General features: G+C 40.9%; 1 protein-coding gene across 2 annotated transcripts in view; it reads right to left on the bottom strand.

The window, feature by feature from the left end:
* Positions 1 to 22,846, bottom strand: part of prkar1b (protein kinase, cAMP-dependent, regulatory, type I, beta) — a 68,248-nt gene that overhangs the window by 37,853 nt on the left and 7,549 nt on the right. Inside the window, exons 1-3 of one of the 2 annotated variants that reach the window (XM_086289250.1) lie at positions 15,921 to 16,306; positions 13,335 to 13,505; positions 10,316 to 10,407 (exon numbers count right to left, since the gene is read on the bottom strand). In XM_086289250.1, coding sequence (XP_086145376.1) covers positions 10,316 to 10,407; positions 13,335 to 13,505; positions 15,921 to 15,923 — 266 coding nt within the window. In that variant the 5' untranslated portion in view covers positions 15,924 to 16,306. Of the gene's footprint in view, positions 1 to 10,315; positions 10,408 to 13,334; positions 13,506 to 15,920; positions 16,307 to 22,846 lie in introns of those variants that run through there. The other variant, XM_086289249.1, reaches the window with a different exon arrangement.

The raw sequence follows: 22,846 nt of genomic DNA on the forward strand, positions 1-22,846 counted from the left end.
TCATCTGGACTGAAATGCGGTAGCAAGAGAGCTCTGCATGAACGAATGCCCACAAACCTCAATGAATTGAGGCAATGTTGTAAAGAAGAGTGGGCAAAAATAATGTAAGAGACTGAAAAAGTCATACAGAAAACAGTTGCATCAAGTTACTGCTGCTAAAGGTAGTTCTAAAAGCTACTGAATCATGGGTCGTACTTTTTTACAGGACTGCACATACAGATTTGTCTTCATTTCTGCCCTTACACTGCTATACAAGATACAGTCTTGCAAGCTGTAAATTGATGACATGCAACAGATTTTTTTCAAGTACTCATTGTGTACAAAAAAGCAATTTTAACACATCTTAAATCATTAGAGGAAAATATTTCCTAAAACGATAAACCACTGTACTGTGGCTTAAATTATGCTAAACAACCTCTATGAGATGTCCCATACTGTAGCTTATCAAGCATGCAAATGGGCCAAGTGCATCTAGTCTAAATAAATCTCAAAGAGAGTGACACCATCAAACCAATGAAGAGGTCATGGGAGAATTAACACACTATAACAAGACTGTTGTCTGTTCCTGTGCACTGGAATCTATCGCACTAGCATAGACAAAGCAGACGGGATGTATACAATAGGAGGCCATGGGCCAACTGAGCCTCTTCTGTAAGGCGCTGGGCTGCTCTGTCACAATGTGGTGGTCAGTGTGTGGGCAGTATTTTGGGAATGGCTGAGCTATAAAGGCACCGAAGGGTTGCAGGAACATCATGTCCACACAGCAGGGGCAAGCACTTGCTACAGTGACATCTACAAGCCCACTTTTACCCTACGAATGTGTTCACATGAAATGAAACCTGACACTGTGCACAATAATAAATGACCTTAGGTACTGTTAATCATTATGGTATGCACACAGAGGCCTAAAAGTGCCAACTTCTTTGGTCCTCTTCACCACTTATCAGCCTAATTTCATACAGAGACACTGCAAACAACTCCTTGCTTCTTCCACTGTGGACATTTGATGTAACTGATGCTCAGGTCCAAAATATAACTGTTTTACTTTACTCCAGCACAAACATGGATATGCAGTAATGCATTCATGCATGAAAAGAAACACAAATGCACAGCCCAAATTTGTTTGTTTTGTTTTTTGTTTTTTGTAATCATTACGTACATGCACACAAAAACTCCACACACCTGCAAACACACAAAAGACATAATCATACAAACATCCTCACAGTGATGTTATAAGCAGATGAAAGGGCAGAGAAGAATTATGCGAGTTGGAAAACAGTCCTGCACAGACTCTGGGGTACATCTTGGAAGGAACACAGCTTTCTTTAGACACCATTACTACTCTATTACTCACTACTTTATGAAGAATTTGATGAGAATTGGATGAAGTGAAGGATGGAGAGAGATGCCGGGTTGGAAGAGGCAGCAAGGGAAAGGTTGGGGAGACAGAGAGAGTATGAGAGAGGACAGAAGTTTCCAGCTTTCTGTGCGGATGACTGTGTTTAACTGTGTTTGTGCATGCATGTGTGCACTTTCTGACGTGCATAGCTGGATGTTTATCTGCGCTAGCATGCAAACAAAAAGCCTGGCTGATATGGACTTCCTACGAACTATATGTTTTAGTGTGTGCACTGTTTTTGTATGGGCATAAAGGTGAAGTTGCCTCAGCTGAAGCAAAGATGTGATATGCTGGGGGAGGTGAGACTAGCCTGCTAGTTTGCTAAGGGTTGGATGGTGGTGGGGATGGTTGGGGTTCAGTCAGGCCTGCAGGTCTCCTGTGGTGAGTGACCTCATCGCCTGGCCCCTGGTATTGTGGCAGCAGCACAAAGCCATGCAGGGGACAGATAGAAGACTACACATGAATGTGGGGGAGGGAGTGGATGTGAGTGTAGAAGAAGATGCGAATGAGCCTGCATGACTGAGAGAGGGAGCAAAACAGGAAGAGAAAAACGTAAAGACAGAGAAAGTAGTGAATTCTGAAAAAGGGGGGGGGGGGGAACGGAAGACCACCAGGCTCTCAGGGAAAACAAGCATAAAGACACACAGAGTGTCAATGAGGGGACCAACAAGACAGGAAATACAAACACATTCAAACAAACAGACTAAACAGCACACAACACAAACCTGCTAATTTGTTCACACTGTGTACTGCCCACCATAAAATACAAATCATAGACACAGTCAAACATCCTCACTTTTCTTCACCCGAACACACAAAGAGACACGTCCTCACAATCATGGGAAAAGACACGCAAAGTCAATGGGATACTTCCTCAATAGTTCTAAAATCTTGAGAAAAAGAGATTTGGGTGTGAGAAGACTCCCAAACAGTCATCCACGTAGCACGTTATTCTACATCCTGTTTACCCTACACTGCCCGGAAGTCCGCTAGGGTCACCTAATACAAGTGTGCATGACTATAGGCAGGCACACATCTTGTATGTTTCCAGTACAACAGGTGTATCTGTTCGAGGAAAAAAAAGCAATGAGCCCAATGACTGTTATTACCTCTTTTATCTCTGTGTGGCAAAAACACCCCCTAGGGGCTGCAATGTGGTAACAACATACTCAGCTTCACTAAGTGGATGCTCATGTAGGAACTGTGTAGATGAATTGTGTGTCACATTTTAGCAAAACACCCTATGTAATTTTAGAAGCATCTTTCGTGTATAACAGATATTAACACACTGTAGCACGAAGCCCAATTTCCACATCAGATCAGCTGAGCTATCAGATATGACGATGACAGTTATGATCATCTGATTAGGTCAGACAGTACACCATCTCCTCTTGCATCCTCTCCGTTGCTTTGTCCATTCACACGGGCCTTAAATAAACTTCCGCTGGAACACAAGAGGAGACAGAGCTCCCTGAGGCCCTTTTAGTGCCTTTCCCTCTGCTCTTGTTTATATGTTTAAGTTTTCTGTCGCTTGCTAATTTATCTGTTAGTTTTTTCACTTCACACAGAGTCTCTCTTTCTCTCTCACACACACACACACACACACACACACACACACACACACACAAAGAAAAAGACTGCCCGTAGACTAAAGATGTTCCCTGTCCATCAGCAGGGGCTGGTTGGGAAGGTGCAGAGGTCAGGGTTTAAGGGCCAAAGGCCATCTAATGAGTCACTTCATCAACTCATTACTCAACTAGTTAATTTGAGGATTAAAGCAGGCAGGATGAAGTAAGCACCACCTCTTTACAACCGTGCTCTCCCCCCATTGTAACCTTAAATTTTAACTGCTATTGTTTTGTTGTTGTGCATGTTGTGCTTCTTGTGGTTAGAAGTAAACCAGTTTTAGTTCTGGAGTATCATTTTGAGGTTGTTTTTTTTCCCAGTTTCTGGTTCTCTACTTATCAGAGATAAAGAGCAGCTTTTGCTTGAATTACATTCAGGTCCTGACCTGAGAAGATTTAACAACTCCTGCTAGCAGATGGCAATGTTATTTTAAAATACTACAAACCGTGCCAAGTCAGCTAAAGAAATGGGATAAACAGGGTTTCCTCATGCCTGCCAGACTATTTATGTGGATAGTAAGAGAGCATGGTTTCTACTATGTGCACTGTCCCCGTGAGAGCATTTTGTGGTGTGAGGGCATTGCACTAATGGAGGTGGGCAGGAGTAGACAACCTGAAGAGTCTATTTGTGTGTGTTTTGTTTGTGTAAAGGGAAATATAAAACGGGCTCCTGAGATACCCCTTTAAGAATTAATGTGATTTCTCTTAATTGTTGTTCTTATACACAGGAAAGTGGGAGGTCATCAAGGTCGTTTAACCAGGTGTGCAGAAAAAAAAAAAACCCTGAAAATAAACAGGCCAACATTAACAGATAAATGGCCCATTGCTATCAAAAAGCTAATTTCAAATCATAGCTCTTCAGGAGGAAGTGTGATAAGAAAAACTTGTTTAAATAGCCAACAGTGCTTTGATTTACTATATTAAAAGACTGCCTCACAATGGGCATTTAGCTGGAGGAAGTGTTGGGAAGATAGGCTGGCAAATGAGGGCACACCTGGATAAACAGGCTGTATTTACATGCACACTGTACTGGCACATGCATATACAAGCGGTGTAATCTTGAGTGGCTGAGACCATATCCAAATTGGTGCAAAAGAAAGTATGACCTGATTCTCTTATCAAACCTGATATTTTCCTATTTAAACATAGATTAGAATATTTTTCAGATTACAAGTGCTGTAAATTAGCTGAAACCAAAACACAATAATCAGACATAGATAGTAAGATAAGATGATAGTTTCACTCAATACAGCTCCAGCACTGACGTGGCCTGGTTTGACTGACTATAATGTGAAACCATACACCTGCTCCTTGCTAACCACATGTCCGTTTATAGGGACGCATCATAATGAGGTCATTATGGTACCTAATGGGTAGCAAATAGAGGGGTCTGACCATGAGCTAGCTGGCAGCAACGTGTTCGAGGTTTAGACATTACTTTAGAGACCAGCCAAGGTCAAAGAGATAAGCACATAGAAGATACTCAGTTTTTATCAGTAACAAAGCATTCCTGACTTTGTACTTCATTCAGACAGGTGTTTCACATGAATGCTATATGTACAGGGTCAACATTCTGACACTGCATTAAAAAAAAAAAAATCTGTCATAGCAGCGTTAGTTCACTACCCTCAGGTGGCTTGGATCCACTCCTCAAAGGTGGCACTCATTTAGAATTGGTCTCTCGGTGCTCCCAAACACTGCTCATAATATTTCAGTGGGTTAAAGCAGAGTACAAAGCTAAATTAAGATGTTTCCAGCAAAAAGCTGCATTTTGATAGCGGGGAGCCTTGCTATAAGACGTATGCTGTTATTTTACACAAAAAGGGTGTTGCTCAGAATTAGACTAATGTTACATTTATTTAGACAAGAAATAAATATATATAACATTCAAATTTTATATATGCACAACAATACAAAAGAAAAAAAAGTAAGATAAAGAAAGAAAGTTTCTGCTAGTGCTGAGACACTTGTAGATGTTACCACACACCAAACACAGAATTTATAAAATAAAATCATAAGATCATAAAATCATCATAAAAAATGTTTGAACTTATTTTAACTACTGGTACTACTACTCATCAATCGGCCCAGCAGCGGGCTTATTTTACAAGTGCTCTTTAAATAACTGTAACTCCTTTTTGTACTAGAGACAAAAATCAAGCTTCATGGGGATTTTCAGTGTTTCACGGTAGCACAAAGCATTCACAGGCGCTGCTGTGTGAACACAGACAAAAAAATCAGCTGCGCCTACATTTTACCATGTGTGCTTCACATTATTTTACCCCTCAATCATTTTGGGCGAGGGAGAAAATTCAAATAGTTCTTGAAAGATGAGAATTGTTTTGTAATTTTCAAGCTAAAATTACAAAATAAGTTAAGGTTGCCTATATGACACTTGGGTGATAAACCTTTCAAGAATTAGTAGCAGTGTGGAAACCTCTTCTTAGGAGGGGAAAAAGGCAGTGTGTATTGATGAATCCAGTTTTGAGATTTCTGGAATTAACAAAAGGGTAAATGTAAGAAGACAAACATGATGGAAAGTGTGAAACACTGCAAAATAATTCAAATCAAAGAGTGTTTCTGGGATCTTCAGGAGTTGGATAACTGCACGTGTGACCTGTGATTTGCCAGCGTGGACTTTCCTCTATAGACACATAGCCTCAGACGCATGGGGCACTTCAGGAAATCGAAAGCAAAGCACCCTTGACATGACAATAAGCCCTTTGAAAGACTCTCAAATCAGGCTGTGACAACACACATTTTCAGGTTATGCAGTTTTCTGAGTCCAGGCAGCTCAAGTGCATGCTATTATTACAGTGAAATTTAAAGAAGCAGAAGCATCTTCAAAACTGTTCCCTGACTTTTAAACAGAACTTAGACCCCTTAGAAGATGAGCATAAACATAAAATTTCAATGATGAAAATGCAAGAAAAGTGTGTATTTCTCTTTAAATCCTCTATTTAATAACACAGAAATGTTTTCGTGTGTTAAAATCTGTGAGGCCGCAAAACCTGTTATGGCTCCTTTTCCAGGCATCTGAGGAAAGATTGACTGCATGCACCGCACAAACACATGGCTGGTGCAGCTCAAAAACTTTGAGGTCATGAAGGCTGACATATGGAATGGCGTGTTAATCAAAGAGTCCATGCTCCCAGCTGGAGCAGACACACTGGAAAAACATTCTCACATGCATGCTGGAGAATGCACTTGTAACACGTGTGTGTGAATGTCCATGTGTCTGTGTGTGTGTGTGCATGTTTCTCATAATAATGTAAAGCCTGTCAATTTTTGCAGTGATGGTGGAGTTTGTGAGCCGGGTTATGCACGTGTGTGTGCCTTTGCCTAACCCTGGTACCCTTTTCCAACTTTCTGTGTAGTTTATTTAAAGAATTACACATATTTAATCTAAAATAACATATTATTACTAAATTCAGTTGTTTTGGTTTAAAGTGGATCTACTGTATTATACAGTTAGATGATCATATTACACATGGCTAAAGTTTCAAATAATGAGGTCAAACAATGTATAACTAATTCCCTTTAAGCCAGAAGCTCAAACTTCCCTCTAAACCTTTAGTTTCTGACTACTTTTTTAAAATGGTGATAATAATGATTTTCTTTACACTGTCAAAGAGGGGAATATCTTTAATATGGTCAGCTCCATGAAGACAGCAGTCTTGTGCACATACTGTTCAAATCTTCGGTTTGAGACTGGCAGCCAATCAGAAGTACGGGAGTATGGCATTTAGGAGCTATAACGGGAGGATCAAGACTCTGTACAGGAAAAATAAGGATTATTGTGCACTGTGAATCATGCAAAGTCCCAAAAAAATAAAAAGCTATCTCATGATTGTAGAGCAGTAAGCGCAAAAAGAGCCAATGACATGTCTCTTCCCCTTTAATGCTCCAGTATTTCCTTTTCTCCCTTTACATGTGGTTGGGGAGCTCTGCACTTCGGCAATTTTAAAACCAGAATGTCAGTGACGTAGTAGCTCATCTGGCTCATGACATCCGTCATAATTCACAGGTTATTGCCTGGAAAACAACAAATGTGATCTTAACTTTGAGCACAGCTTTGACTAAACACCCATTAGGTAATCACTGTGTGCAAGTTTGATTAAATTTTGTAGGAGGAGAAGCAATTTGTCGGAATTATGGATGGATTTCTCATTGGTCCTTCTGCCAGACAAGCTGAAAAGAGACAAGACAAGTATCTTTTCTCTTGCCATTCTTTGTGAATACAGCAGACACGCAAACACGCATTACCCTGACATCTTTAAAAAGCTTGGAATGAAAGCTGAGGAAGCAGACATTTACAAAACAGGATATAACCAGAATGCTGACCACAACCTGGCTCCGTTTCAGTTTAAGTAATATTTTTCTTGTCCCAAGATGCCCTCCTGCATCATTGTCCTCCTGTCTGGCTCATTCCTGTAATTATACAGACCCATCTCAGCCCCAGCAAAAAACAAATAGACTAGCTTCACTGGTGGAGAAAAAAAAATGAAAACGCATGAGTTATAATGCTTATAAATCTAATACAATCAGATAACCTTTATCTTAATCGGTGTGCATATCCAGACATAAGCTTCTAGTCTATTCAGTAATATATAATCTGAGAAAGGTCAGAAAGTGGCATGATATATGTTCATTAACTAAACACAAATGTCTAATGTTTTAATGCATACAGCATACACAAAACATATTTTTCACCGTTTCTGGCTACACTCTGTAAAATGAAATGGAAAAGACTTTTAAAGCACCATATGTGTGCTTAACTGCTATAGAGAATCATTTTAAAAGGAAACATGGGAATAAAAAGTATAAGGCATAAAACAGCCCTGTCTACAAGTGTCTGTTACTAAGCTTATTAAAAGTGACATGCTCACAGGGCTCAGCACAGTCTCACTGAATTTCTAGAAAGTTATATGAGACAGATAATGGATGAGAGACAGGATGAAGGAGGACAAGACAACAAGGGGAAAATTGGCCACAAAAAAAGCGATGAGAGGAAAAAAAGAGAGCACTGGAGAGAGCAGCAAAAAACAAAGAGGGCTTCATTGTTTTTGTTTTTACTCATTACTGAAGGGGATGATAGCATAATATAGTGCTAATGGGGGAACAAATTGTGTGGTGTTCGGCTTACATAACTGCTGAGTGACTAATCACACAAGTTGTTTCCTTGACACACACACACACACACACACACACACACAGCTATCAGCACCTCTTTTTTTCTCTCCGCTCTGTGCCGCTCACACGCTCACCTCCATTTCATGGAGGTCTCAAGGAAATTATTGCACAAAATAAAATAAAAAAAACACTTAAGATCAAGAAAATAATTATTAAAAAAATGAAAGGAAAAAACATTTCACATGCATAGCCCTCCCTGTAATATTAGATGACCTGATACATCGTGATGATGAGAAATACGCCATCAGGTCAAAAACAGACACATAACTTCAGCATTTGTGTATTTCCCCAGTTTTCCTACCCCATTAGACCATATGTGCATGAATGGCTCAATGTCTGATAAATCAAATGGACAGCTGTTTGCAGAACGAAAGGAGAGCTAGAAAGACAGAGTGAGAGGCAGAGAGGGGGCGATGTAGTCGGACTCCATCTGCTAATCTGCGTCAGTCCAAGGCAGTTCTGGCACATCAAGCGAGGGTGATGTACTTTACTGTCACTCCATCAATGCCAACAACAGAAGGCACAAACAAGCAAAAAATATTCTTCACTCTGAAGTTCAGTTTAACTTGATTTTATGCTTTGATGCCTGTTTGTAAAGGAATGTACAGTCGTCTGGTAGATGACTGAGGATTTTATGGCAAACCTTGCCAATGAGAACTTGTAGTGTACTCTAAAGTGACCAAGTCATGTGTGCAGGCCTTCTGCTTGCTTTGCGCAGCGTTTCATTAATGCTGCAAGACCACATTGGGCATAGATCAACACATTTCTGTCAGCGGCACTCCAGGCACAACAACCGCAATGCAACTGCAATGCGACCAAGCCACCAGCCAGTGGTCCAGCATCATTAGCTGTAAGTGAAGAGTGAGGAAGAGCAGAATTGAGGAATGGACAGTGTAAAAGCAACTAGGATAGAAAGTTAGGGGCAGACAAAACCAGCTAACTGCCATGTCCTTGCAAAATCTAGCAAATCCAACAAGGTTTTCACTCGCCGAGACACTGCTGCACATTCACCCACAAATCCCACAACAACAAATTCCTGTGTGCACACCATTAATGGTTTAAGCTTGCTGTGTATATTGAGACAGCAAACATGACAGCCAGTCAAATAAATTCTGCATCATGCATGGTTTCATGGGCTGATGACAATGCCATTACATTGCTTTGCATGGGAAGAGACTGTAAGTATATTAAAACCTGATGGGTATGGTCTGCTGCCAGATATTTCTTTTCTGTTGTAACTTTAATCTGCCACATCAGCCACCCATGGGCATGGTTTTTCAAACTGTCCACTTCCATCACATGTTGCGCCCGCCTAGAGGCTCCTTCAGAGTCACTGACATGCAATCAGAGGTCTGTGTGCCTGTGCCAAGGCAGCACGGTAAATTGTCAGCTGACGAAAGAGTGGAAAAACTGTGTTTTGGGTTTGGCCTGTGCTCTCTGTAGCCAACAGGAAAGCTTCGGTGTTTCCTCTTCATGGGACATAATGGATTCTCCCCGCCAATGAAACACTATTCCTCCTGGCGAGTCTGCCCGCCGGCCACCTGAAACCCTTTCCCACAACACCCCGTCCCCTGTCTGAGCCAAACCCAGCCCATGAACTGCAGATATGGGACAGATGGAAGGATGGTGAAAGGGCGTCTGAAGAGAGGGGGAATGTGAAATAACACTGAGTAGGAGCAGATGGTAAAAAAATAAAATGGGGGGAGACAGAAGAAAACTGGCATCTTTCTTTTTCTTTAAGACAACTATGGAGAATCGTTGATTACTGAGCACTGTGTCTGTGCAACTCCACCCATATACGCAACATGATACGGATACTCACATCGCTTACCATGGCAACCGACAACACAATGAAACACATCCAGTCGCCCCTTACCCACACATAACAGCACCCCCTTCTCTTCCACATCTGTCCATGTTCCGCTGTTTAGGTAATGAGATGCTGACAACACTGGCACATAGTGGCCACAAGGGCATAAGACCCGACTGAAACAATGGCCTCTTTATGATTTTATCAGCCTAAAAACAAGCATTCAGACCTCAAACACACATCTGGGTCGCTGGAATCACATGTTGGGCAAACGGAAAGATTTTGTACCTTCTCTCATTGTCATCCAGGTGAGCGAAGAGGACATTCTTGGAGATGGCCTTGGCCAAGGCAGTCATGGTCTTGTAGTCTTTTGGAATCACCTGTGAAGGCAAAAGAAAGAGGCAGCACATGAATGTGTGCTTTAACAACACCATGCAGGTGGACACATGAAACAAACCAGCACAAACAAAAAGCAGAACCCACTTCAAAAGCTCAGTAAATTAAGTAATTAAAGACCAGAGTGCTGGCAAACTCTGAAAGGAATATCCCACACGTGCATCTGTATATTTTTGGGGAAGCCCATCTGTTCAAGGATTGCACTCAAAATGTCACACAGGCCTTAAAAATTCACCAAAGCCCTGAACTCATTCATAAAACATGCATTTTCATGTCCCAGACTCTGTGGTGTGTGTGTTCACAAAAAAATGGAATGGTAAAGTCTGGAGCCACAACAAAGCAGCTGGAGAGAGAAGTCCGTCTGTATAGCTCTCTTCTAGGATGTCCTAATGCTCATTTAACTGTAGAGCACAAATGGCAAAAAGTAAAACAAAAAGACGTTTTTTCTTATATAAATATGAGGGAGTGATATGAGGGAGTGATATGTGTGTGTGTGTGTGTGTGTGTGTGTGTGTGTGTGTGTGTGTGTGTGTGTGTGTGTGTGTGTCCCTCTTGTCGTGGGAGAGAGGAGGGGGTAAGCTGTAATTAAGTTAATGCAACAGATGTCTCCACATGAAGACAGCCGCACTGTGCTGTTCACAATATGCACACAAATACGCACAGAACCACATCACACACAAACTAAAAAGTACCCAAATTTTAGAACTAGAACTGGCTACTTAGTGGGCAGAAAGAGAAACAGGCTGGTCAGGCCTGGAAAATGCAGTTGGAAGTGGACACCGATTTTAGGTCAGCCTCCGATCCATCTCTAGCTCTGTCACCCAGAAGATCATCCAGTGTCGCTCCATACAGCCTGTTACCAGTCGGCTGGATGCATTTGCACTCCAAAAGCTTAACTGGCTTAACATTTTGAATGTAATGGAAAGAAATTATCATTCAGTCCAAGCAAACAATTTAGGTAAAGGCAGATAGAAAAAGATGGATCTCTGGTGTTCAGTCATTTACACCTGCAAGCAATTATCTGCTGCAAACACAAAAACACTTTCCACCTTCAGAGCAGTTTTTTTTTTTTTAAACAAAATCAACATGCACTGTGATGTTAGCGGTGAAACACGCAATTCAATTCTCATAACACAATCTCCAGGCCAAGTATAATTTGTTAAGAATGATATCACACAAAAACAATTTTAATCAGATGAGCACAGTTCGCTAACTGACATTGTCAAATAAATCACCTGTTACTTTTTACACTGGACTACTGATAGAAATATTTATGTAGGAATTTGTAAGCGTGTATTACAGGCTTTGAGTCTGTGTGTGTTTGGTGTTGTGTGTATGGCACCTTACTGCACATAAATGGCCAGAAATACAGAAGAAGAAATACACAAAAAATCACTTTTCTCTGGTTGATTTGTTGTGTTAGGCTAAGTTGTAACAGCACAAAGTCTTTTTTTTGTTTAGTTTTTTTGTACATGCTACTGATGCGGATTTGACGTGACGTGGATGTGTAAAGAAAACGAGGCTGGAGATGCAGGCAGGCTTTTTGCCATCACACATGTCTGTAGAGTCTGGTATAGACCTCAGAGCCATGTGTGGGTGTTTGCACACACCTGAAACACACATACACACACACTGCATGCTCCATTGGGCATGCGATTACAGTGTGGTGATGGGGGCTCGTGCCGTTATGTCATTACCCAGCAATTATTGGCGTGTCAAGTTAATTACAACTGAAAAAGCATGGTAATGTTACACCACTTAAAGTGTGTGTGTGTGTGTGTGTGTGTGTGTGTGTGTGTGTGTGTGTGTGTGTGTGTGTGTGTGTGTGTGTGTGTGTGTGTATAACAGTGTGTGTCTGTGTGTAATGGTGAGTTACAGTTTCTGGCACAAGAGCATCCCTTCTTCCAGCTTCAATAAATTATGGAGGAATGGATACACGGCAGTTTGTAAGAAGACTGATAACTTGAACTCTTGTTGTCCACAAAGAGAAAACAACTACTGAACTTTCTCTTCCTCTTTACCTGTTAACCACACTGTGTTAACCAGTGATACAAAGTAAATCTAAGTATGAATCAAGTCTATTTTCTGCATAATCTGTGCATATTCATATGCGAACAAGACCTTTGAAATTGGAAGCTTTCTGGTTCCCACTTCCACTCTCAGTTATATTAACCAGTCGTGCATGAGCAAGTTTTGATTGCACGCAGATGAACAGTCCATGTGGAGAGAGAAAAATTCAGTAGTGGTGAAATGTGATCCCAAAACCATCAGCCATCATGTGAAGAAGATTTTGACTTTTAGATTTATTAGGATTCACAAAAAAATGAAAAATAAAAATCTTGTCCCAGAAATCCACCTGCTACATTAACCCAGATTTCCGTATGAATGTTAATATACTTAAGGTGCTATTAAGTCTGGGTACTCAGCATCTGTACTGACATAGATGACTCACACGCTTGAGTATTTTGCTGCAAATAAATTAACTCCAAGTCTCTTCACTAATGTTTGTAAAATTGCACCGTTTAGCCTCTTTCACACTGGTGAAATGTTCTATTTCTTGGTGGGTGTTAAATGAATGAAAATAAACAACTTCAATGTTATTGATTACACTAGTGTGTATTAAAAAATAATAATAAACCCCACCTAACCTTCTGACTGAACGGTATTCATTGTTCATTTGTTTTTACTCTATCATAGCATCATAGTTTAATGTGATGTTTTGCTTAGAAAACAGAAAAACTAGACAGATTTAAGTAAACTGGTTGTATTCTACATACAAACCTACATACCTGCTGCCAACTGTGTGCAAACCTGTTAATGACTTTGTATAAAAGTGCACACAGCTTCTTTATGCGTTAGATGTTTGTCTCTGCAATCAGATGTTAATGTATGTATCCGTCATAAGGCTGACCTTGCGCACATAGCTGACAGCGTCCTCCTCGGTGTAAACCTCGGCACTGACACCGCCCCTGCGGCGACGGGCCTTGACAACAGGGTTGGGTGGTGGGGGAGAAACTTCATCGTCATGCGAGTCTGACTGGCTGTTAGATTTCTGGCGTGCCATGATCTGCTTGCATTCTTCCTGCAAAAAGCAAAGAGAAAAGATTTTTTGAGCTGCAAGCAAAAAGAGAGGGAGATAAATGGACAAGGCTATTTAAATATTTTTTTTAGAAAATGCTGGTATTTCAAAAAGGAGTACCCAAGACAAATTCTTTAATGTGTAACAAAATGTGCATAGGAACACAGCAAATACTATTACTAGTGCCAAAAGACTACAGTAACTTCAAGCAAGACAAACAAGATCATCTTAAAGCATTTGTTATTCTTTTCAAAACAATCACATGAGCGAGAGCTGACAAACCACCATTTTAACAAAACATCATGTGGAATTTTAGGTCAGACACTGTAAGAGAATAAACATCAGTGTCCTACTCCTGGCTGCCATGGTATGATGAAAGGGATCACATATTAATATTGGCAGAACTGACCATGCAGCACGAAGAAGGCTCAACCAGGTACTGTCCTCCTTTCAGATAATGAACAACAAGGAATAGAGACATCAAAGGGGGACACAGGATGCCTCTGGCTGGCTGTTCTTTTAACTGCTGAACACTCTGCAGGTGATGAATTATTGATTGCAAACTTGACTAACACGTTAGCATAAGTACACAAACCACTGAACGCTTGTTAGTATGTGAGACTGCTTTGAGACGAGGGAAATGGGAAAACAGTTTGTGCAAAGGTAGCAAAAATCCACTGCTTTGTTCGTTCCTGCACAGACACTGACAATGGCTGGTGTGAATCTGTGGATTTTCATGCATTAATGCACTTAGTAGCACAGTAAGAACTGAGCTGACAGCAGTATTATTCACCACCCATGTTTTGGTGCAGTAACAATATCTATGACACGTTTTCTTTTATTTATTTATTTTTATATATATATATATATATATATATATATATATATATATATATATATATACACACACACACACATACATACTTGGGGCTTTCTTCTGTTTGCTAGTTCAGTGCATTGCCACTGTGCAGTCGGAAATAAACAAAGATGTCTCAGAGAGACAAGATTCCAGACAGGCAAACGTGGCAAGAAGTGGCACTCTCACACTGCAGTACAGAAACACCAGACAGACAAGATATAAACAGAAAGAGAACTGCTGTAAGAACAGATTTTTCAGAGCGTCGGTGGTCTCTCTTCCAAGCCTATTTGTAACTGTGTTGAGCAAAACATGACCTGATTCAATCACCCAACAAAAATGAAAATTTAAAGTGACATTTGATTTAATCTTTTGCTTTTCAAGGACTTCAGAAAAAATAGAGTTTTGCACTTTTCACTTTAGTGCACTGTAATATGCATTTTTGACTATTATCTGATGTTTAACAGATGAAATGATTGCTGCAAATCTGAAGACAGGTAAGAAGAAAAAAGACCTGGAAGTAAGCTAGGAGTAAGAAGGTTAGTGAATGCAGGGAGCAGAAATTTCCTGACAATTCACTGTAGTCAAAAACCGACAAGGGGAGAGAGGACAAGAGACAACTTGCAGCAGAGAGACAGAAAATGCCACAGAAAGGGATGGAGAGCATAGGTAATGGTGAAAAACTGTCATATTAGCTGAAAACGGAGACTCAAACCTGTCAAATCACAAGTCAGCACTTCTCTGTACATACTTCCTAAACTATTTCAATAATTACAACAGCACAATATCATGAAATCTGGAACGGCAACACATCCACAATACAATTTTAGAAAACACTAGCTAGTTAAACAGTTGTTTTCAAGGTTATTCATTAGCTCAGACTTTGACTCAGCCTTTGATGTAGTGTACTTTCATCTAACATCCCCCAATTCGACTCTCCCTTCTGCCTGACTCCATTACCCTCTTACTCGTATTAATGTTTTGCTCACTTTCACAAAACAGTACGATGATGCAAATCTCATGCCAACACGTGAGTTAGAAAAGCAAGCAAAACACTCCGGTGTGCACACGCATACATGCGCTTCTTGCTTACGCAGAGTCACTGCCTGCGGGAACACAGCCAGCAGGAGGAGGAGAAGAGAAGCAGAACCAGAGAGCAGATTCAGAGCACACATACAGCCACAAACACATAAACACACACATAACCTTGCAGACACATGCACAGGCAGTCTCCGGGAGGAGAGCTTCCAAACTGAGCTTAATCAAGGTGGCGAGATCTGCAATCAGGTAACACACTGCATCCTCTACAGAGCCGAAACAAACACTTACGCACAAACGTGCTCGACAGAATCATGAACTAGCAAACACTGTTAATCTGCTGCTGTCTGTGACTAACAGCCACCTAAATGCACACACTTTCACTCAAACAATTCAGTGGGCAAGCACCTTTACCTTGCAAAAAGGTTTTTATGGAATTGCACTACTTGTTTCAGTCTCAATTAGGTACACAGATTAGCTTCAGGAGGCTAACTAGAGTTAAGTTTGTAATCAGAGATATTTACCATGGCATGGAGGGCCCCTTGGCCTGGCCGGCTATGAGTCCCGTAGCCTGTCAGAGGCACTCGGCATCAAGTCAAAGTGTGCATGGGTATCAGCACACACTGATCCCCATCTCATGCACACCTGAGACACATGCCACAATGCATCAGCATCTTGCCATTCTAGCACAGCAACTGCTGTGTGTGTCTGTCTGCATGCAAGTAAGGAGAGAATCCAAGTAGTGTGCGAGACAAAGTGATAGCGTGCAAATGACAAAATGTCTGCAATCCCCGCGACACAGCAGCCAAAAAACAAGTCTATTGATGAAAACACTTATCACAGCAAAAAGCTTCTCTCTTCACTGGTCCTGCGCAACTCTCTGTCTCTGCTTTCCTCTTTCTCTCTCCCTCTCTCGCTCGCTTTTGCTCTCTCTCGCACGCACAATCAGGTGGCGCAATGAGCAGTCTCCTCTTGCTATACTCCGTCACTATGACAACTGGGTACTGCGAGCATCCTGAATAGTTGGTGAGTCTGAGCAGGAAGGAACGGTGGCTCACACACCTTTGTACACACCAGTTCTGACGCCTTCTCGCTTTCGCTCACTCGCTTGCACATCTATGGTGAATCAGATCACACAAGGGAAAACGTGACACTCTTCAAGATGGACTTCTGCTCTGACCAAATGGTGTGCTTGAGTTTTTCACCAATGAATGGATTCAAACATTCCCACAGGGATGCATAATCATCCCATACAATCCCTATGTGTGCAAGTGTTCTGCAGTTGTACTGCTTTGTTTTTCAATCTTTGCCCACATGCTTTTAGGTCAGAGGGTCACTAATCAAGTGAGGACTTTGTGTCTGGCTCCAACAAGTCTTTGTATTGTTGTGATTCCAGTGCTCCATTAAAAGGGTGCAAGAAACACATTTAGTATGACTTTTGAAGTCTACTTTTGCTGCCTACACAGCAAGTTTCATTAGTTCATTGCGAGCTAAAAGCATTTGCAAGAGACAAATGTTGAGCCCTTCTCTAGCAACACGCAAGCTAAACAGCTAACGTACTCTACGCAGGGCTATGTACAGCAGCAAAACAAAACACATCTTCAGTATATTTTTCTTTTCGATCTAGGATAGTAATCCATTTGTCATTCAAAAAGCAAACCAATACATGATTAATATCCTGCATTCAGATCTGCTAATTTTATTCACCAATAAATAGCATTTTCTACTCTAGATTTTGTGCTATTGCCCTATATCAGACTCACACTCCCTCCTTTTCTCCTCTGCTCTGCCTGCGTCATCATCAGCGGATGTTTGCCAGAGAGATAGGACGGGGCAGTGAGAGGAGACGGAGGACACAGGCGTAAGCAGGACACAAAAGCTCTTTATAAAGTGGGCTTTCCATTAGTGAGTGTGGGTCAGAGATTAAAGAATGAAGCCACAGACAAAAGATGACACAAATCCAATCCCACACACACACACACACACACACACACACACACACACACACACACACACACACACACACACACACACACACACACACACACACACACACACACACACGTCCCATGTAAACTCCCTATCATTATTAAAGCCATCATCAATTCCAATTCAAACTAATTTGCAGATGATGACTCATTTAAACGTAGTTCAAACTGCTTTGTTTATTCCCTGAACCAATCTGCACCAAGTATACATGAAAAAAATATGACTAACCCTGATTTGAAGTGCTCTGACTAACCAGTAATTAATCACACATCCGGGAGACCACCCATCATGCTTCTTGCAAAAACTGCACAAACACTATTAGTTAGAGAAAAAGAGACATGGCAATTACCTTAGCCACCTTTGGTCCGATATCAGACAGCTTTACTCGCCACTGCTGGGACTGAAAACATGCGAGTGAACCAAAAACAGCAAAGTGCCGCACACACAGACACACACAGGTAATGAAGCATGCAGAGCTGATCCACCAGCGGAGCTAACAGTCTACTCATCACTGTGTTCACACCATTACAACAGTACAATAGGCAGAAAGTTCACTGCTGTATTAGGTGTGCAAATGCAATGAAAAGATGTTTACTCGATTTATCATTGCAGCGCACACACAAACTTGTCTCGCTGTCTAAACGGTAACTCTTCATTGTCTATATTCATTCTCTAATCTTAACCCTAAAAATCTACCCATCATCCTGAACTGACAGGTATTTTGACCTCAGCCCTAAAACTAAATCTAAACTCTAAAGCAAAACTGCTAGATTAGCAGCATTGTGCTTATACACTGAAATAATTTCTATAAATGTCTTGATGCATTCTCAATCATCCAGGAAAGTAAATCTCCAAAAGTTGTTTCTGTTCATCTGGACGTAGCATTTTGTGGGAGAAATATTTCGTCACTCATCCAGGTGATCAATGGCCATGAGTACCATTCACAGAGAGTTGGGGAATGGCTGCAATCACAGCATTGTAAGATAGTGAAAGATGTACCCTTAGGCCCCCTCCTCGATTCAGAGATGGTCTTTCCCTTTTCAGTTAAATGAGCTCCTTGACTCCGCGCTCAAACCAGCGTTCCTCCCTGTCCAAGATGTGTACATCCTCATCCTTGAAAGAGTGTCCACTGGCCTGTAGGTGTAAATAGACTGCCGAGTCCTGGCCTGACGAGGTAGCTCTTCTGTGTCGTGTCATCTGCTTCGCCAGAGGTTGTTTGGTTTCCCCGATGTATAAATCCTGGCAATCCTCCTGGCACTTAACAGCGTACACTATGTTACTCTGTTTGTGTCGGGGGACCTGATCCTTGGAGTGGACCAAGCCACAGAAACCCGGTGTTTAGAAAAAATGTGTCTCAACTGCTCCGATACTCCTGACACATATGGGATCACTACAGGTTTTCGCTTAGGCAGCGGTTGTCCTTCTCTCCTGGATTGGCTGGAGCTTTCTTTAGGTGCCTTTCCAGCTTTGACAAAAGTCGAGCTGGGATAACCACATTTACTCAGGGCCTTCTTGATGTGCTGTTCTTCTTCCTCCCTGGCCACTGTGTCTGCGGGGATGGTGTTCGCTCTGTGTTGTAGCGTCCTGATGACACCCAGTTTGTGCTCCAGTGGATGATGAGAGTCAAACTTTTCATATCCTCCCTGGTGAATTTGATGTGTCGGTCCACTGAGTTAATGTGATCCGTGAATTGTGGTACGTCCTGAGATTTGATTTTCACCCAGGTGTCATCCACATATCTGAACCAATGGCTTGGTGGTGTTCCAGGGTAGGATAGCAAAGCCCTCTTTTCCACTTCTTCCATATACAAATTGGCCACGATGGGTGAAACTGGGGAGCCCATGGCACACCCATGTTTCTGCCTGTAGAACTGACCCTTGTATGTGAAGTAGGTGGAATGAAGACACAGTTCCAAAAGCAAACACACTTGGTCGATGCTGAGATTGGTCCTGTTGCTGAGGTTGGTGTCATCCTGTAATCTCTTACGAACTACCTCCAACGCTTCCATGACTGGAATGCAAGTGAAGAGAGATGTAACGTCGTACGAGACCATGGTTTCATCTGTCTCCATAATGACATCTCTCACCTTCTCAACAAAATCCAGGGTGTTCTGGATGTGGTGTTCAGAGCTGCCCACCAGCAGGTTGAGGATCGAACCCAGAAACTTGGAGATGTTATAGGTGACAGAGTTGATCATGCAGACAATCAGTCTTAAAGGTGCACCTTGTTTATGTATTTTCGGTAAACCATACAAACTTGGTGTAGACTCCCCTGGGTATAGCCTGTGGTATAAGGTCCGGTCAATAGCCTTGTCTTGTTCTAACTGCTTCAGATAGTCTATCACCCTCTTCCTGTAGCCACTTCCTGGATCTCGTTTCAGGGGCTCATAAGTATTTTCATCACTGAGTAGTGACAAAATTTTCTCATGATATTCTTTCTGGTTTAGCAATACTGTGCACCTACCCTTGTCTGCCTTCCAGCAGACAAGGGTAGGTGCACATTCCTATAAATGTTTCTACTGATTCTACTGATATCTACTGATTCTTCCTGGATTTTTTCAGACAAAGACACCCAACAGTGAAAGAGTCATTACACCTTTTTTTTTTTAGCACTGCATGCACATCTAAGCCCCAGTATGTTAGCACCGTCAGCTTATACTACACTTAGTATTTTAGACTGAACTATGCAGCTTAAGTCCAAATTAAAAACTGGATCTTTTGCAGCTAAAACTCCAGTCAATTGACAAAAAATTGAGATACATATATTTTTGATTGAATTTAATTGACTTTCTTTGGGGGAAAAAACAATATCCTGAGTAATGATAGCCATTTTTAGTGATAGCAAAGAAATGACTGCTTCACAAGTCATATTTCTAAATGTAACATTGACTAACTACTGAAATAAGCATGTAAGCCTTGTGAAAATAACGTCTTTCACAGAAAGAGGAAAAGTGGTAGAGGAAAAGTGAAGGTGAAAGGCCAGTAAAAGAAGACAAAGAAGGACCATCATAAAGTGAGGGCTGGGGGTCCGACTTACCTGTCAGGGACCAGGGTGAGGTAGATAGGAGGAGGTTTAAGTCCAGGTGAGTGCACGAAAGCTAGACTGATCTGACAGAGTACCGTCCATTTAACATAGTGGTGACAAATGAACACAGAAGCTGGAGGTACTAATTACGCCTATGATGGAAAACTTTAGAACTTCTTGACACACATGGCACATAGTATTGTTTGTGATGCTGAAATGGATTGAACTTTCTAGGCTGGTTGAACTTTGTATCCATCCAATATCAAGTGAATACAGGAACAGTATCGCCAATATTAATACTCTACTTTTACTTTCCATAAAACTAGTTAACACAAAAAAAACACAACTTTTAGATTTTTAGGTATTTTGAAACTGGGCTTTTGCGCTAGTATAGATCTGGTATCAATCAAATATCAGTGTTGGTATTGGTATTATCAATACCCACTTCTAGTGCAATCAAACTTAATTACACAAATGGAGACTGATCTTAAAAAGAATATAATGACGGCAGGGGCAAAGTAAAAGAAACAAAAAGGAAAGCAGATGATAGGGTAGATGATCCAAAGCTACTCATAATACTCCTCTAAATGTTTTCAGCAGACTCAACAAACAGTCAAACCCTTCTGACGAATTGTCAATCAGAGCCCTTCGAAGGGACTGGTGGAGTTGTTATGATAGGTTCTGGTGACAGCTGAATAGCCAACAGCACTGAAAGCCTTCTCATTTTACATAGGAAGGGGAGACAGCAACTGATTGACTGATCCAATGACAGAGAGTGAGGAACTCTCTCTCATAATGCAAACGGAAGGAGATGTGGCACGTTTGTTTTACTTGACATATGACGACGACGCAATGAAAAATCATCGCAACACTAGCCCCTTTGCAAAGAGATACAAATATCACATTACTTCTCAATCCAGAATCAGCTTCTGTTGCTAAAAGAAAAGATTTTTGTTTTAATGCATGTTTCAAAGCTTATATTAACACAGCCAAAAACAGCTCAAATCAAAAACACATAAATTTAATGCCTAAAAGGCCCGTGTTTAATTTACATTTACAAGTTAGAAGCCCTAAGATCCAAAGAAACAATTACGCCTGGAGGCTAGTTAAAACTGAATGAATCAGATCTCCTACTGTTGAACAAACACTAACATCACGATATGCAGTCCAAGCTGCAAGAGAGAGCTTGTCAGACGTGTGAAGAGAGATTCACTGGGAAGGACGACCACAATCATGATCTAACCAGGAGGGAACTCAAGAAAGGAAGGGATGAAGTTAGCTGGTTAGCTGCAACTACACTTTTAAAATAGGGGCAAGTTGTCCACGCTTAGATCAAACATGGATGATGTTGTTCTCTCATTGCGATGAGATTAAAAAACAAAAGTTAATTTAATTAATAAATATAGTGGGTTAATATACCTAAATTTATTGTTATTTCAATGAGTCCTCTGCAGGGTTACCAAGAGTAGATGTCTGATGATACAAGACAGAAGAAAAGTAGGAAAAAAATCAAATAATGAGGGGCAACAGGGACAGGAGAACCCTTTAAAACGACAGTGTGCGACAAACATATTTGTCACATTTAAATTTTTCAGATTATTAAACAAATTTTAATATTACACAGAGATAAGGCGAATGAATACAAAACACTATTTTAAAATCAGTGTTTATTTCATTAAGGGGGAAAAAAAAGGTATCCAAACCTACCCAGCTCTAACTGATTGTGCCACCCTTGGCAGCAAGAACTGCACTCAAGTATTTAACAATAACTGGTAATTAATGTGTCACATCACTGTGGAGGAATTTTGAGCCCGCTATTCTGCTGCAAAAACTTGACTAGAACACTTTGTTTTTTCTGAGCTGTTAAAAGATGGACTTGCTGGGGTGTTTCTGATCATTTTCCTGCAGAGTGTGCTTGAGCTTCAGGGCATGAACTGATGTCCAAACATTCTTCTTCTGGATTTTCTGGTAGAGGGCAGAATTCGTAGGTTTTCATAGCTTTTATCCCTTAATAAGCTTTTTATCCCATCATTTAAAAACTGTATTTTGTATTAACTTGTGTTATCTTTGTCTAATGTTAAAATTTGTTTACTGATCTGAAACGTAAGTCTGAAAAATATGCCAAAAATAATGAACCAGGAGGTCAAATACTTTTTCGTAGAAATGCATGATGAGTCATTCTGACAACAAGATTTACCACAAAAACAACAACAAAGAGGTAAACATAATCAGACAGAAGCTGAGACAAGTTATGAGTCAGATCACTCAAAAAAAAAAAAAAAAATAGCATTGGTATGTAGTGTGGAGTTTGTCAACTATTTTTCCTATTTCAAAATAAATGTGATGAATGTTCAAATTGCTCAGAATAACCCAAAAGTCTTCAATAACAGCAGCTGGGCATATCTAACCATACCCAAACAAGCTATTAATGGAAAGA

The sequence above is a fragment of the Aulonocara sp. 'chitande type north' Nkhata Bay genome, linkage group LG4, assembly GCF_057382095.1.
Source record: "Aulonocara sp. 'chitande type north' Nkhata Bay isolate Kocher_YH1m ecotype deep benthic linkage group LG4, A_spYH_male_GT1.1, whole genome shotgun sequence".
NCBI classification, from domain to species: Eukaryota; Metazoa; Chordata; class Actinopteri; order Cichliformes; family Cichlidae; genus Aulonocara; species Aulonocara sp. 'chitande type north' Nkhata Bay.